The 14,979-nt window shown below is 50.1% G+C and overlaps 1 protein-coding gene across 4 annotated transcripts in view; it reads right to left on the reverse strand.

Moving 5' to 3' along the window:
* Nucleotides 1–4,571: 4,571 nt before the first annotated feature.
* Nucleotides 4,572–14,979, reverse strand: part of CATSPER4 (cation channel sperm associated 4) — a 12,564-nt gene continuing 2,156 nt past the window's right edge. Inside the window, exons 1-9 of one of the 4 annotated variants that reach the window (XM_073903605.1) lie at nt 13,397–13,448; nt 12,395–12,496; nt 9,630–9,727; nt 9,277–9,397; nt 8,924–9,057; nt 7,215–7,389; nt 6,215–6,426; nt 5,686–5,851; nt 4,572–5,033 (exon numbers count right to left, since the gene is read on the reverse strand). In XM_073903605.1, the coding sequence (XP_073759706.1) occupies nt 4,980–5,033; nt 5,686–5,851; nt 6,215–6,426; nt 7,215–7,389; nt 8,924–9,057; nt 9,277–9,397; nt 9,630–9,727; nt 12,395–12,496; nt 13,397–13,420 (1,086 nt within the window). In that variant the 5' untranslated portion in view covers nt 13,421–13,448 and the 3' untranslated portion in view covers nt 4,572–4,979. Of the gene's footprint in view, nt 5,034–5,685; nt 5,852–6,182; nt 6,427–7,214; nt 7,390–8,923; nt 9,058–9,276; nt 9,398–9,629; nt 9,728–12,394; nt 12,497–13,396; nt 13,449–14,979 lie in introns of those variants that run through there. The other 3 variants (XM_025856903.2, XM_073903603.1, XM_073903604.1) reach the window with 3 other exon arrangements.

Below are 14,979 nucleotides of genomic sequence, written 5' to 3' on the forward strand. Positions count from 1 at the left end.
TGTGGCTGACTTCTCAGATACAGTGGCTGTCATGGACCTCACTGATATGATGTCATCACCCGGTATGTTTGATGCTGTTAGAACTGTGATCATCATGGCTGATATCTGAGAGTCAGTGGACGCTGATGATTCCAATCCATTGATTATGGAGCTTGATGCTGATGGGGCTGTGGTTGGAGCCCTGTGATTCTATTTTAGGGCTTAGCTGAAGTGGCCATGCTAGACAAGGCTGTGTTTTTGGATCTCTCCTCCTGAGTCTCAAGTATTGGGGTTTTCTGCTCAGTGGGACAGCAGAGCTGTTGGCTTGTGGTGAAGTGAGAGGAGTATCTGGTGTTGTACTCTTCTGGGACGCTGACATTGCTGTCCTCCTGATTGTTGCTGAGGGCTTAAGTGGAACCACAGAGACGTTGTCTCTCCCATTGTTGGTTAGAGCCAAGGTTGTCAATGAGCACGCTATAGGCCCCTTAGGGACAGAGACTTTTGTGGAGTCTGCTGTATTTGACTCACCCCCTTGGGTTGTAATAGTAGTGCCTGTAAACAAACAAACAAACAAAAAGAAACCAATACACCTGTTCCCTCCACCAATCCAGAGTTCTTTTCAAATGTTCTCAGTTGACCAAGTTTGGAAGAGTCGATAAAAATCATATCAACATCAACTACATTATTGCTGGCTCACATTCATTTATGTGCCAGCTCTGTGCTAATAGATCTTAACTGATGCATGATCCTCATTCATCTTAACTGATGAATTTCACTAGTGCTGGCAACTATGTCTCCTTCTGCTCAATGACTCCTCTAGAGACAGAGCAAAAGATGGAAATCTTCAATTGCATTTGGTCTTTGGTATCTGGATGCCTTTTTTGATGCGAGTTTCCTACTGCATTGAATATGATTCTAATAATTTTTTAAAAGATTTTATTAATTTATTTGACAGAGAGAGACACAGCGAGAAAGGGAACACAAGTGGGAGAGGGAGAAGCAGGTTTCCCGCTGAGCAGGGAGCCCGAAGCGGGGCTCGATCCCAGGACCCAGGGATCATGACCTAAGCCGAAGGCAGACGCTTAACGACTGAGCCACCCAGGCATGCCTGGTTCTCATATTTAAAGATATACATTTTTTTTGGTATAATGTGATCCCTAATTGCAATCCAAGTGCTTCATTTAATGCAATAGCAGTCCAGGATACTTTTGATATCATTCAAATTTCACCTTGTCCAAGTAAGGTGCTGCTCCAAAGCATAAGCATTGCTGCATTGAATCCTCACAACCTACCTGAGGTAATGATTATTATTTCTATGTCAGATGAAGAAACTGAGGTTCAGACAGGCAAAGATATTTGTGCAAGGTCACACAGCCAGGAAGTGGTGGTATTGCATTTGAAATGAGGTGCATTAGACCCAAGAGCCCAATATCTTCCCTGTTGTACTGCACCGCCTTGCAAAAATAGAGCTTCATTTTCATTGTTGAGCCAACCACTCTCTCTAGAGAGAAAGGCCCAAATCAGCTATGCTGAGCTGGGTCTCTTGGAAACCTTCCTCTTTCCCCTGGGCAGTGGGCAGAAATAGGTCCTTTACCCGATACTCTTGTCATTGTATCCTTAGCACAATCGTCAAAGGACTAATTCCAAAAATTGGAGGTGACCCAACCCAAGTGGCAGGTTCATCCTTCCCACAACCTAGCTCTGAAGAGGCACTGACCTTTGTCTTCAATTCTGCCCCCATCCAGCACCTGCCCCTTCCACACCCCTCTTTATTCTAGCCCTGTGCAGAGCTAAGGGGTCACAACAGGGCAGGAGAGCTGGCCAGAATGCATGGAAAGAGTAGGAGGACCTAGGTTCTAGACCCAACTCTATTACTGACTTGCTGTGTAATCTTGAGGAAGACCCAACCCTCTTAGTTCTTCCATGTCCCCCTCAAAACAGTGGGGGGCTTGGGCTCAATATTGTAGAAGTCCTCTAAGCTCTAGTGATCTGTGGTTCTATTTGCAACAAAAATTCTGGCTGTAATGAACAGATGTCACGCCACAGTGGTCTCAAGTTTTTATTTGCAGGGACGGATGTTTCCACTGGATCTGATTTTATGGTGGTTGTTTTTTCCCCCCATGTGGTTAACCAGTTGTCCCTGCTGCCTTATGGAAAAGTCTATCCTTTCCTCATTGATTTGTCATGCTATTTGTCATTTATGTATCCAGACCAATTTCCATGCTCTTTCATTTCTTTGGTTCGCTTGTCTATCACTACACCAACATCATATTATCTTACTTTAATGTAAATCTCAGTATCTGGTAGAGTGAATCTCCCATCTTGCTCTTCAAAATTATCTCAGCTATTGTTGGCTTTTGGTTCTTCCCTGTATTTTAGAATCTGCTTATCAACTTCCACAAAATCCCTGTTGGGATTTTGGTTGGAAGTGTGCTACAATTATAGATTTGGCAAGAATGGACAACTTTATGATAATGAGGTTTCCCATCCACAGCAGATTTTTTGAGAAGCAGTAGAGTGTAGACTGGCCTCTGAAGTCAGACCTGGGATAGAATCCCAGCTGTGATAAGGGACAAATCACTTCAAGTTTATGAGCCTCAGTTTCCTCAGCTATATAACAGGAATAATAATAGTACTCACTTCACTGATGGTCATGAGGGTTAAATGAGATAACACCTGTAAAGCACTTAGCATGGTGCGTAGCATATAGTAGGTGCTCAGTAAGTAGAACCTGCTACTGGTAATGATTATCCCCTCTGCTCCTCTTACCAAGATTGGTATCTGCTTCCTGGGTGCTTTGCCAAGGTTACGTCTCTCTGGCAAAATTATGGATTCATGGGAGTGATGAGACCTACATTTTCCTGCCACCTCCCAATATCTTCCCCCATACTGTCCTAGGAGCTCAGGATCCAGGGCTGCGCTCCTACCTCAGGCTCAGTGAGGCATTGGAGGTGGTAGCTGTTCTTCGTTGGAGTACGGCAGGGGAGGGCAGCAGGGGTCCAATGCCCTGGACCCCCAGTTCTGGGCCATCTTGAGAGGGAACTCCCCAAGCTGTTGACCTGGCACAGACGGGAAGGATAGACAGCAAGGGAGAGACAACTGGGCTGACAGACAAGGTGGCAGGAGTAGACAAAGCTAGCATTCTGGAAGAGGATGGACGAGCAAAGCCAGAAGTCCCTTGGAGTTTATCCTGTCATGCTCCTGCCTCCAAATTCATTGGTGTCCCAAGCCATTCAGACAATTTAGGGTCGGGGCGGGTGATGGCTGTACTCACATTATAAGATCTTCTTGGGGACCCTACCTTCTGTCTCTTTTTTTGTCACCCTCTTCCCCTCTCTTCTGGTCTGTGAGAGCCCTCAGAGAAGGACAGATGGGAAGGGAATAAGGTGGGTGCTCACCAGGGAGACTGAGGGCTCCATCCATAAGAAATAGCAGTAGCAGCAAAAGTCACCGGATGCCCATAGCCCTGAGGTTGATGGGCTTGGACAGCACTGAGCTCAAACAGGGGGACAGACAGCAGCTCCAAGACAGTGAGGCACTGCTGGCACTGGCACCATGTCTCATCTGCCTGCTGAGTACACTATCACCCCCGTCCCCAGGGGTCCAGACCCCTTCCCGGCTGGCTCGGGCTTTATAGGGCTGGAACCCATGCAGACAAGAGGGGGATGGAGGGTGAAGTTTCCCATCAGCTGCAATGAGTTGGCCTCTAGGGACTCCCATTCCAACTGGTGAATATCCCCAAGGCCCCTGTCAGCCTTTGTTGACCAGCTGGGCAGAACTCTGGGCCTTCCAGCCTTCCCCCCAACCCAACATCAGGGAATCTGAGTCTCAATGACATGGGTGATCTTACTGGTCTCCCAATCCTTGGGCTAAGAGCTGCAGCTCAATCTCATCCTCTCCCCACTGCACAGATGGGGAAAATGAGGCCCAATGACTTACCCAAGGATGAGAAGCCAGTCCTCCAAGGCAGCTCTTCCTAATGCCTATGACTGCCACAGCTTTCTCAGACTCTTGCATTCCCAGCTCAGGAACTTGCCGTGGCTCTCAATAGTCTTTAGTGTGAAGGTCCCAAGGAGACCTCAACAGGTCCCAAGTACCCCACCAGATCTCATTCACCTGACCCACAAACTCCTCCTACGATCTTCCAGCAAGCTCCAGTGTTCCTCTCCTCTGGAAAGCCTGCCAGGAGCCATGCTTTGCCAGTCATTCTCTATTGCCCCAGGATAGAACTGCCTGTACCTGCATGACTGGTCAGTGGTGACCTCAACAGACTAGGGTCCCCCAGAATGGGGACCAGTCTTCTCTATCTTCGGGCTGTCTCCTTCATCAGACAGGGGCTCCCAACCATGAGAACCAGATGCCCACCCCCTCCCCCGCCAAAAGAAATTTAGAACACTAAGGGGAGATTACATCCCTACCATTACGTCGGGAATTTTCAGGGTACATTCTCTCTCCCATTAGACTGGAAAGCTCTAGAGGGCAGTCAGTAACTCTCCCATCAGACAAAGAGGCTTTTGAGGGGAAAGATCTGTCTTGCCCATCAGCCCTGGGGCAAGATTGCCCCAAGTTTGGAGAACCACCAGTCAGACATATTGATCCCAACACAAAACTTTATTGTCAATACATAGATGCCTGGCCCCACTGGCCTCACCTTTCTCCTCCTGGTGCACTTGGGCCCCAACTAGCTCTGGCCTAAAGCAGGGGGCCAGGGAAGTCCATCCTTAGGACAAATCCTGGCTGCCTTGGCTAGCACCCCCCTTCTGTACTCATTCTTTGCTGCGGGGCTCCCTCTCTAAACCAGCATCCTTGTCCATCTGAATTCCTCTGGACCTGACGCTCAGACACAAGCCCTGGAGATGCCACCTCCTTCACAGCCCCAGGCATCTGCCTAAGTGTAAGGGAGAAGATGGGCTCAGGCCAGACTGTGCCAAGTCACGGAGAGATGCAGGAAGATGCAGGCGGGTGTGTGTGCTCAGGCCTCTTGGCTCCCATCCTGCCTCTCAGCGGCTGGTCTTGTGTTTGTTAAGGAGTATGTTTGTGTTGGATTCCTGAACCTGCAAACCAAGGGGTTTGTCAATCTCCCACCTTCACATGGCAAACGCCCCTCACTCCCCTCCGCTAGCTTCAGCAGTGAAACCACCAGGCTTGTCTGATTCTGGCTGCCTAGTGTCCTCTCCAAGCTTAGAAACCCAGGCTGTGGACATTCACGAGGCTCCAGGTCATTCTAACCCAGTCAGGTGGTGTGGGAAGCAGAGAAAGAAACTAAGTAATGAAGGTGCGTGCCTGTTTCTCCCTAGAAGCTTCCTCCCTGGGGAGGAGACTGTTCTGATGCACTCTAGCGGGAACCCAGGGATCCTCTGCCCACGGTGCGCCTAGGTATCTGCCACCAGGCAGAAACTGAGCTGGTTCAAGCCACCCTAAGAAGGGGTAGGTTTGAGGGTGTCAAGAGACTTAAGTGACTCAGTGGGAGGAGGCTGATGGGGGTGGGGGGCAAAGCCTCTCCAGGGAGGAAAGGGTGGAACTTAACGGATCAGAGGTGGCTGCTGGCTGCGCGGTGCCTGAGAGTCCAGGCAGGGGATCAGATCTTGGAATAGACAGAAAGTTTGACTAATGGGGCAGAGGCTGGGCTGGGCTGGGCTGGGCGGGGGTGGCTAGGGGGCAGGGCGGGCGAGCACTTATTGGGTAGGAGAGGGAAGCTGCCCGCACCTTTTCCCTGTTGATGAGCACTGTGATCAAGTCTTGCTGGCAAGTCATGTCGCGGATGTCCAGGGAGGACCCGCTCACCACCGACAGGCTCAGTGACAAGTGCTTCTGCATCAGCTCCTCCTCCTGCTCCTGGTTGAAGCGGATGGAGCGGACCTCCTCCACTATCCTGGGGGCGGACGGGTGAGTACTTTCCGAGGGCTGAGGGAGCTTGGGGCGGGGGGGGGGGGGGGGCGGAAGAGGGGGGTCTGCCCTCCCATCTCTTCCCAGGCATCCACCCTGCTTCGCCCACCCCCTTCGCTCCTATGGAGATCCAGGCCAAGCTGCATGCTCATGTGAGATGGATGGAACCAGAAGGTCTGGATTCTAGCTCCTCTACCCACAGACCACCCCCCCGCCCCGCAAGTCATTTAAACCTCTCTGGGCCCCAGGGTACACATTATAAAATGGTGAGGGTGTGAAGCCAGAAGAATCTGAGGCTCTGCTCAGCCCGGACTCACGGGACTCGGGGTACCCCCAGTACCCGCCCTACGTGTTGAGCTCATCTCGGATCTTCTTGTACTGCATCAAGTTCTCCTGTATTGCCTCCAGCACTAAACAAAAGTTGTCACAGGTGTTTTCTGAGAGGTTAGACAGGTGGCCTCCCGACAGCGGCTCCTGCGGGGCACCGGACATCTCCAAACGGGCGACCACACAGTGCACCAGGGGCAGCTCGTTACCTCCATCCAGGTCCTGCTTGCCTCTCTGCGAAGACAAGAGACAGACAGCTCAGCCGGCACCCCTCCCCCAGGTCCTTCCTGCTTGGCTTGGGGGAAGATGAGTCTCTTAGGACACCAGGGTTCTAATGCCCCGCATTTCAGCTCTAACCAATCTTAGCCCCCCTCCTCTGCTGTGGGAGCCCAACCTCAAATGCATAAGCCCCTCCTCTACCTCTTGGAAAATTCTCACCCCTTTTCAAAACTTAGCACCCAATTTCACTCCTGATAAACCCTACCTAGCAAACTTCTTCTTTTTTTTTTCTACCTAGCAAACTTCTAAAGCCCTACCTACTCTCAAGTCATAGCCCACAACCCGCAACACTTTGGGAAGTACTCCCCCCTCCACCCCCACCAGCTTTTTGGAAGTCCTACCCTTGAATGAATAGCACTGTAGCTAACATTTAATGAATTCTACATGTGTGCCAACTACTGTTCATTTATCCATATAATTCTCATAATAGTCCTATGAAGGAAGTACTATTATTATTCCCATTTTACAGAAGAAGACATCGAGGCTTAGATTGGTCACCTGCCCTAAGGTCACCCAGCCACTCAGTTTTGAGTTGCCATAGAAACCACACATCTAGGAAATCCACACCCCTCAGATGGCACTCAAGGTGGGGGATGCTGCCCCAGGTGTCAGACTTGACTTTCTTCAGGCCCTTGAGCATGCGAGCGTGTACATGCACGTGCACACACACACACACATGCATGTGCTCAAGTCAGCACTCATGCGTGCACCCTCCTCCCTTCTGCCCTCCCCATCCCACTCACCTCACTGAAGTTTATCTGATGCAGTTGCCCCTGCTCTCCTGCCTTTATCATTTGCTCCAGATTGGTGGTCACCACAACGACCAACAGGTTGATGCCAATGAAGGCACCGATGGTGATGAAGATGGCAAAGTAGATGGCGCCCCCAATCTCCATTGCGTACTCTCTTGTCTCCATCCTGGAGATGGCAGGCAGAAGCCCCATCACCTCCCTGGCCCTTTGAGTCTCAACTGCCCCATCTATGAAATGGGGACGTTATCTCAAGACCTCCTAGGACTTCTGCTACCTCACTGCTGGTGGGCAGATCTAATGCCTGCTCTGACTGTCAAAGTAGCTGCTCTTGGCTGAGCACCTGCTATCCTGTCAGAAACAGAGCATGGGCCTCAAGCCAGCCCTCCACGGTGGGGATTTGTACATTGGCATTATCAGGTTTAATCTATTGGCTATACTCTTGATTCATGTTTTTCTTATTATCAAAAGTAATTCAAGCTCATTATAGAAGGATCAGAAGGAAGAAGAAAGATATACAGGAAAAAAGCCCAGCCACTCTTAATACCTTATTATGAATCTCCCATAAAATATTTTCCTAAGTAATAAGGTCTTTCTCCCTTTCTCTCTCTTTACACACACACACACACACACGTGTATGTGTGTGTGTGTATGTGTGTGTGTGTGTGTATATATATTCTGTGCCAGGCTCTATGCTAAGAGATTTATACAGCTTTTCTTATTGATCCTCACAGCAATTCAGACATAATTAATTATTATAATTCCCAATTGGCAGATGAAGAAGCTGAGGCTCAGAAGAGATGAAGTAACTTGCCCAAGGTTGCACGGCTAGTGTGGTGGAGCAAATACTCAAAAGCCCAGTGTCCAGTCTATCTTTATTGCACACCCTGTGATTTTTTCCACCACCTACATCATACTGGGTAATGCCCGCAGAAGCCCTTTGCCAACTGTGCTTCTGCGCTCACAAGAGATAAAAAGAAATCAGTCAGGGGGACCCACTCCCCGGAGTGGACTGGAAACAAATAGGGTTTACACGAGAGACAATGGACTCTGAGAAACAAACTGAGGGTTCTAGAGGGGAGGGGGGTGGGGGGATGGGTTAGCCCGGTGATGGGTATTAAAGAGGGCACGTTCTGTGTGGAGCACTGGGTGTTATGCACAAACAATGAATCATGGAACACTACATCAAAAACTAATGATGTAATGTATGGTGATTAACATAACAATAAAAAATTTAAAGAACAAATAGGGTTTAGACGTAATGGAAAAGAAGTAAAGAACAGAACCTGGTGGCCATCTGTGGCCAAAAATGACCTTGGGCAGCGGGTCTATGAATGAGTGAAATGAGACTCTAAGTTCCCAGGAGTCCAGGCAGCTTGGTGGGCTCAAATGTGGGCTGGGAGGCTGTCTTGAAACCACACATCTGCTCTCTTGCTCGAGGCCTCCTCGCTACCCAGCTGTTTAGCGGGACGGGACATCTTCATGAACAGGTCTGTGGTAGGACTTTTAATGGGTGGAATTTCAAAGGGGACAAGCCTTCAAGCAGACCAAGGCCAGTCCTAGGGGGTCTCCTTTTCCCTGATTTGAAGCCCCAGGCAGTCCCCTCCTGGTGGGCCATCCTCCTCCCAAGCCCTGGAGCTCCACTCCCACTGCCTTGCCCCACTGGGGGGTGGGGTGGGGACAGACACCCCGCAGGCACTCACTGAAAGTCATTATAGATGTCCACCCAGCCATCTTGGGTGATGCAGATGAAGAGAGTATACAGGGCAACCTGCATGTTCTGGAAATGCATGGGCACAAATGCACCAAACAGAGTGACCCCAAACACGGAAAACACCTGCCAGAGAGACCAAAGAAGATGCCTGAACTTTACTCAAGGACCTGGAGACAGGACATGCAGATGCCATGCAAATGGACGCTACCAAGGGAATCCCAGGGACTCAGGCCCAGAGACCTCTCCTCCTCTCCTCCTCTCAGACACCCCACCCCCATCCCCAATGACCCAGGGGCCCTGGTCAGGGAAAGGGAGCAGCTGGGAGTAGGGAAGGGCACTGACCAGCATGAAGAAAAGGATGAGGGTCATGATATTGGCCATGTCGGGTACCGACTGCAGGATGACACGGATGATCCGGGCCAGAGGCTCCACCGCCATGCAGACATGCACCAGACGAAGCGCCCTGCAGCACAGCCTCTCAGGCGTGCCCCTCAGCCCCTCCCAGACTCCTCCTCCCCACTGCCCCCTGACCTGCCCAGAGGGTAAGAGATGATCCCCACCCCCTGTCTTCCCCCCCCCCCCCCCCCCCCCCCCCCCCCGGGGGGAGCGGGCCCCCCCCCCCCCCCCCCCCCCCCCCCCCCCCCCCCCCCCCGTCTGGACATGTTCCCTTCTTTTCCCCAGAGTTCCCAGCTCACCTGAGGGTATAGGTGATAGCGTTGACATTGAGTTCATTAATGAAGAACCCCAGGAGCAAGATAAAGATGATAAGGAAGTTGAGGATGTTCCAGCCGTCCTGGGGGTGGTGGGGGATGGGGGGGTGGGCCAGCCCCAATGGGGTGTATCAGGCCCAGCCCGTGGGGACATCCTGGGTCTGCCCTCCCACCAGCCCAAGGATGGGGGCTCAATGTTCCTCTCAGGGCAGCGCCAGTCATCTGCCATCCACTGCTGTTACTTCTCCTGCTGCCCCCCAAATATGCCACAAAACATCCAGGCTTACTCGCTGTCTCATATGCGTGTCAACAGCCAAGTGCAGTCTGAGACACACAGTGGAGACTCTCACAAACACACAGCTGATTCCTAAGCTGAGCACCCACCTTGGCTAGTGCATAAGATTCTCAGCCTTGCTTCAATTCTCTTGTGCTAATGAAACCCTGGGGCAGGCCCCCTGGGGCACCTGGCTGGCTCAGTAGAGCGTGGGACTCTTGATCTCAGGGTCATGAGTTCAAGCCCCACACTGGGCGTAGAGCTTACCTAAAAAAACAAGAATAAAAAAAATAAAAAATCATTGTTAAGAACATGTAGTCCCCCCTAACTGCTGCTGAAAAGAAATTGCAAGAAGGTATGAAGGAGGAAATGTTTTCTCTTATGGAACAGATTTCTGCCTGCTTCCTAGGGCTAGTTCTGAAAAAGTGGTGCATTGAAACGTTCACAAAAAGCATGGTACCTACTCTCCTCTTGAGTGTGGAAACATGTAAGTATGCACCAGCCCATTCTATTTTCTCTTAATAAACATCCTTGCAAATGTTGTTTGCACAAAGCAGTCTTTAAGACATCCAGATTTCAGAAATGTTCTGGGTTCTACACTCTGTGTTCTATGGAGTGAAACCTCTGGAAAGCTTATAATTCTAATTGGTTGTCCTGGTAATGGTAATGGTAATGGTAATGGTATTTATTTTTTTTTTTTAAGATTTTATTCATTTACTTGAAAGACAGCAGGAGTGGGGGGAGGGACAGAGGGACAAGCAGACTCCCCACTGAGCGGGGAGCCTGGATGTGGGGCTGATCCCAGGACCCTGAGACTATGACCTGAGCCAAAGTCACTTTTTTAACTGATTAAGCCACCTAGGCACCCCCTGGTAATGGTATTTAAATGATACTTCCGGGACGCCTGGGTGGCTCAGTTGGTTAAGTGTCTGCCTTCCACTCAGGTCATGATCCCAGGGTCCCGGGATCGAGCCCCACATTGGGCTCCCTGCTCAGCAGGGAGCCTGCTCCTCCTTCTCCCTTTCCCCTCCCCCCCAACTCATGCTCTCTCTTGCTCTGGTCTCTCTTGCAAATAAATAAATACATAAATACATAAAATCTTTTAAAAAAATAAATAAATGATACTTCATTTTTATGAAAGTATAAATACTTGATAGTTTTTAAAAATATTTTATTTTTATTATTTTTAATTTTTTAAAAAGATTTATTTATTTAATTGAGAGAGAGAGAGTGCATGAGGAAAGGAGCAGAGGGAGAGAATCTCCAAGCAAACTTCCTGCTGAGCACGGAGCTGACCTGGGGCTCGATTGAGCCGAAACCAAGAGGATTTTGGCTCAGTCAAATCAAGACACTCAATCCACTGAGCCACCCAGGTGCCCCTGAAGATTTTATTTTTAAGTAATCTCTATACCCAACGTAGGGCTTAGAATTCACAACCCTGAGATCAAGAGTTGCATGCTCAACTGATTGAGGCCCCTGAGAGGTTTTTTAAAGCCTCTTCTCAAACATGCCCAAAGGCAAAATAAATACCTTGACTTCAGAAATCACTTGACTGGAGAAGTCCTATTGAAACAAAGCTTGAGTCTTCACCTCATTTAATGTAGCATTAAGACCTGTTCCTGGGGCGCCTGGGTGACTCAGTCGTTAAGCATCTGCCTTCGGCTCAGGTCATGTAATGGGGGGGGTGGGTCCTGGGATTGAGCCCCGCATGGGGCTCCCTGCTCAGCGGGAAGCCTGCTTCTCCCTCTCCCACTCCCCCTGTTTGTGTTCCCTCTCTTGCTGTGTCTCTCTCTGTCAAGTAAATAAATAAAATCTTAAAAAGAAAAAAAGACCTGTTCCCACCCAGATAGCTCTCTGACACTTTCCCGAACAGGGGTCAGCAAGCTATAGGCTGTGGGTCAAATCTGGCCAGCAGCCTCTATTTTTGTAAGACCCTCAGGCTAAGAATGGTTTTTATATTTTTAAATGGTTAGGGGGCAAAAAGAACATTTTGTGATACGTGACATATAACGTTCAAATTTCGGTGTCTGTGAATAAAGCTTCCTGGGAGCACGGCCATGCTCACCGTTTGTCTGGATTGTCTACAGTGCTTCTGTGCTCCACGGCAGAGGTGAGTGTTTGTAACAGACACTGTATGGCCCACGGCCCTTTACAGAAAGTTTGCTGACCTCTGCTCTTGAATCCTATAAATTAAGGTGGAGACTCTCAAACCCATTTCTCAGGTAAGGAAATTAAGGTTTTCCCAAGATCTCAGAACTGGGGAAGGCTAACCCAGGGACTGGAACCCAGGGAGGCTGCACTTCTAGGACAAATTATTTTCTGCTGCATCACAGACATCTCAGAAGTAGTCTCTCTCTCCACACCACATACACACACACACAGACACATTCTCACCTTGTTGGGCCAGAAGCACAGGGGTGGGGTGCCGTCCCTAAGGAGGAGTTGGGGCAGTAGCAGGGAGGGCCCAGGATCTCACCTTCCAGAAAATCCAGAAGCCATTTAACCAGCCGAGGAGAACCTCACAGATAAGGATGGTCAGCACTATGTCATCTATGGTAGAGAACAACTCATAGTGTTTCTACATGGAAGACAGAGAAAAAGACAGGGGCCGAGAGGTCAGGGGAGCAGAGCCCAGGTGAGGCCAGGGACAGGGGGTGTCTGCAGGGGAAGGAAGGCTCATATTCCTGCTGCTTTTCGTCCTCAGCATCTTTGCAGCTCCCTTGAGAGCACATTTTCCACGTACACCTGCCATTCATGTTAGCATCACCATCATTCTACAAAGTAGATTTTACTCCCATCTCACAGATGAGGGATCAGAGAGGTGCCCAAGGTCAGACAGTTAGCAATAAAAACTGTTGTCTGGCTATAAACCTTTGCTCCTAACCTCTAGAGTAGGGATATGTGAAAAAGAGGGCTTGGGGGGAGGTGGAACAGGCTCCAGGAGTGGGAAGGAAGGGCCTGACCCCTTAGTTGGTGGACACCAAGCCCCACCCTTCCTTCTCTGGTTGTCCCAACCACTCCTGCTGCTCCAGCTCCCGAATCCCCCAGGCAAGGCCTGGCCAAACCCCTGCGTATCCCCCACAGTCATGGGTCCAGCTCCCTGGGTAGGTTGATGGATGGATGGATGGATGGATGGATGGATGGATGGATGGATGGATGACTTGATGACCTTGAATTCTTTTCAAAATCCAACTCACTTTCCCCTAATCGCTCATGAAGCTGTGACCCTACTATAGTTTGTGACCCCATTTACAGCTCCCAGAGCCCCCTATTCCACCCTGACAGTTACCAAAGTCTTCTAAGGACTCCTCCCTTCCTTCACTTCCATGGCCAACAGACTCAGTGCCTCAAGGCTCATTGCCACACACAGAGTCCTCCTGGTCCCCACACCTTGCCATCACCCGTATCCACTGGCCAATGAGAGGCTGAGCAGAGCTTCTTAAACCCCAATGGGAGGTTAAGATTATGGGCTCCCTACCTGTTCCAAATTCCCAAAGGGCATCACAGGCCAGGGATGTCTGTCTACAACAAGGAAGGACTTTCTTTCCCATCATCTGTCTCCTCAGCTTCATCCCGCTGGCCCTGGGAGGCAACAGTGAGTGAGCTCTCCTCACTATTTACTGTGAGAGCTTCCTAAATAGTCCTCCTGCCTTCTCCAAGTCATGAGCATCTATAGCTAAATCAGAGTTGCTTCCTCTACCCTCAAGCCTGCCATGGCTCCCAATGGCCTGCAGGGTCTGAATCAGGTCAAAACCTGTCTGGCATTCACAGGCCTCTAGGATTTGACCTTCATGGACACGTATCCTCCACCAGGGCTTTTAGCACTTTTGACTGGGACCCACAGTAAGATTGATGTATTTTATATTTCACAGCAGAGAACTCTGTCTCCCTCCTGCCCCCGCCCTCCCTCTCTCTCTCTCTCTCTCTCTCTCACATGCACACATACAACTTCTATTTCATTCTTTTTCACTCTACTTCATTCTATCTCAGAATGCTGATTTCTGCAGTCTGAACCCATCTCACGATGTGGGAGGGGTGGAAGCTGTGCTGCAGCCCACTCATTCTGCCATCTTGGCTATTGGGTTTGTGCTTCCACCACACCGGAGGCCACTCTTGTAAAGGCCACAGGAACTAAACCCACGGGATGCTCCGCGACCCTTCTTTGGCCTCCTCTCTTGCCTCTTCTGGCCCTGCACCTCCTCCCTGGCAGCACCCCAGCACGTTCTCCCGCACCCTCCCACGCCTCTGGCCACCCCTCCTCAGTCTCCTTTCCTGCCACCACCTCCATCCTCTATCCTTCACTGGGAGGCTCTCCTCAGAGCTCTGTCCTGGTGTTCTTCCCTTCTCACTGGACACCCTCTCCCCAGGTGGCCTCATCTCCTCCTTTAGCTTCTGGCAACCATCCACCCAGATGCCGTCAACCCTCATGTTGCCATCTCTGCCCCCGACTTCCCGGCAGGGTTTCAGAGTTGACCTCTAACCTCTCCCTAGACATTTCTGTGTGGATATTGCCCCGGCCCCTCCAACTACTACCCTACTCAACCCAAACCGACCTCAGCGTCCTCCCCAAACCTGCTCGCTATCCCATGTCCCCCACATCCCAACACACAGCACCGTCCCCACACAGTTGCTCAAGCCAGAAATGTAACTCCTTGCTCTCCCTTTCAGTATATGTGTGAGAGGATGAGGTATGTTAAACAGGGTAGCACCTATTAAGTGTTCACTGTTTGTTGTAAAGAAAAGCAATCAGGGGGTGCCTGGATGGCTCAGTCGGTTAAGCATCTGACGCGTATTTCGGCTCAGGTCATGATCTCAGGGTCCTGGGATCAAGCCCCGCATCAGGCTTCCCGCTCAGTGGAGAGTCTCTCTCCTTCTGCCCCCTCCCCCTGCTCGCTCTGTTTCTCTCCCAAATAAATAAATCTTAAAGAAAGAAAGAAGAAGAAAAGAAAGAAAGAAAGAAAAAGAGAAAGAAAGAGAAAGAGAAAGAAGAGAGAAAGAAAGAAAGAAAGAAAGAAAGAAAGAAAGAAAGAAAGAAAGAAAGAAAGAAAGAAAGAAAGAAAG

The sequence above is a fragment of the Callorhinus ursinus genome, unplaced genomic scaffold (assembly GCF_003265705.2).
Source record: "Callorhinus ursinus isolate GAN/ISIS: 27379988/994484 unplaced genomic scaffold, GSC_fseal_2.0 scaffold18, whole genome shotgun sequence".
NCBI classification, from domain to species: Eukaryota; Metazoa; Chordata; class Mammalia; order Carnivora; family Otariidae; genus Callorhinus; species Callorhinus ursinus.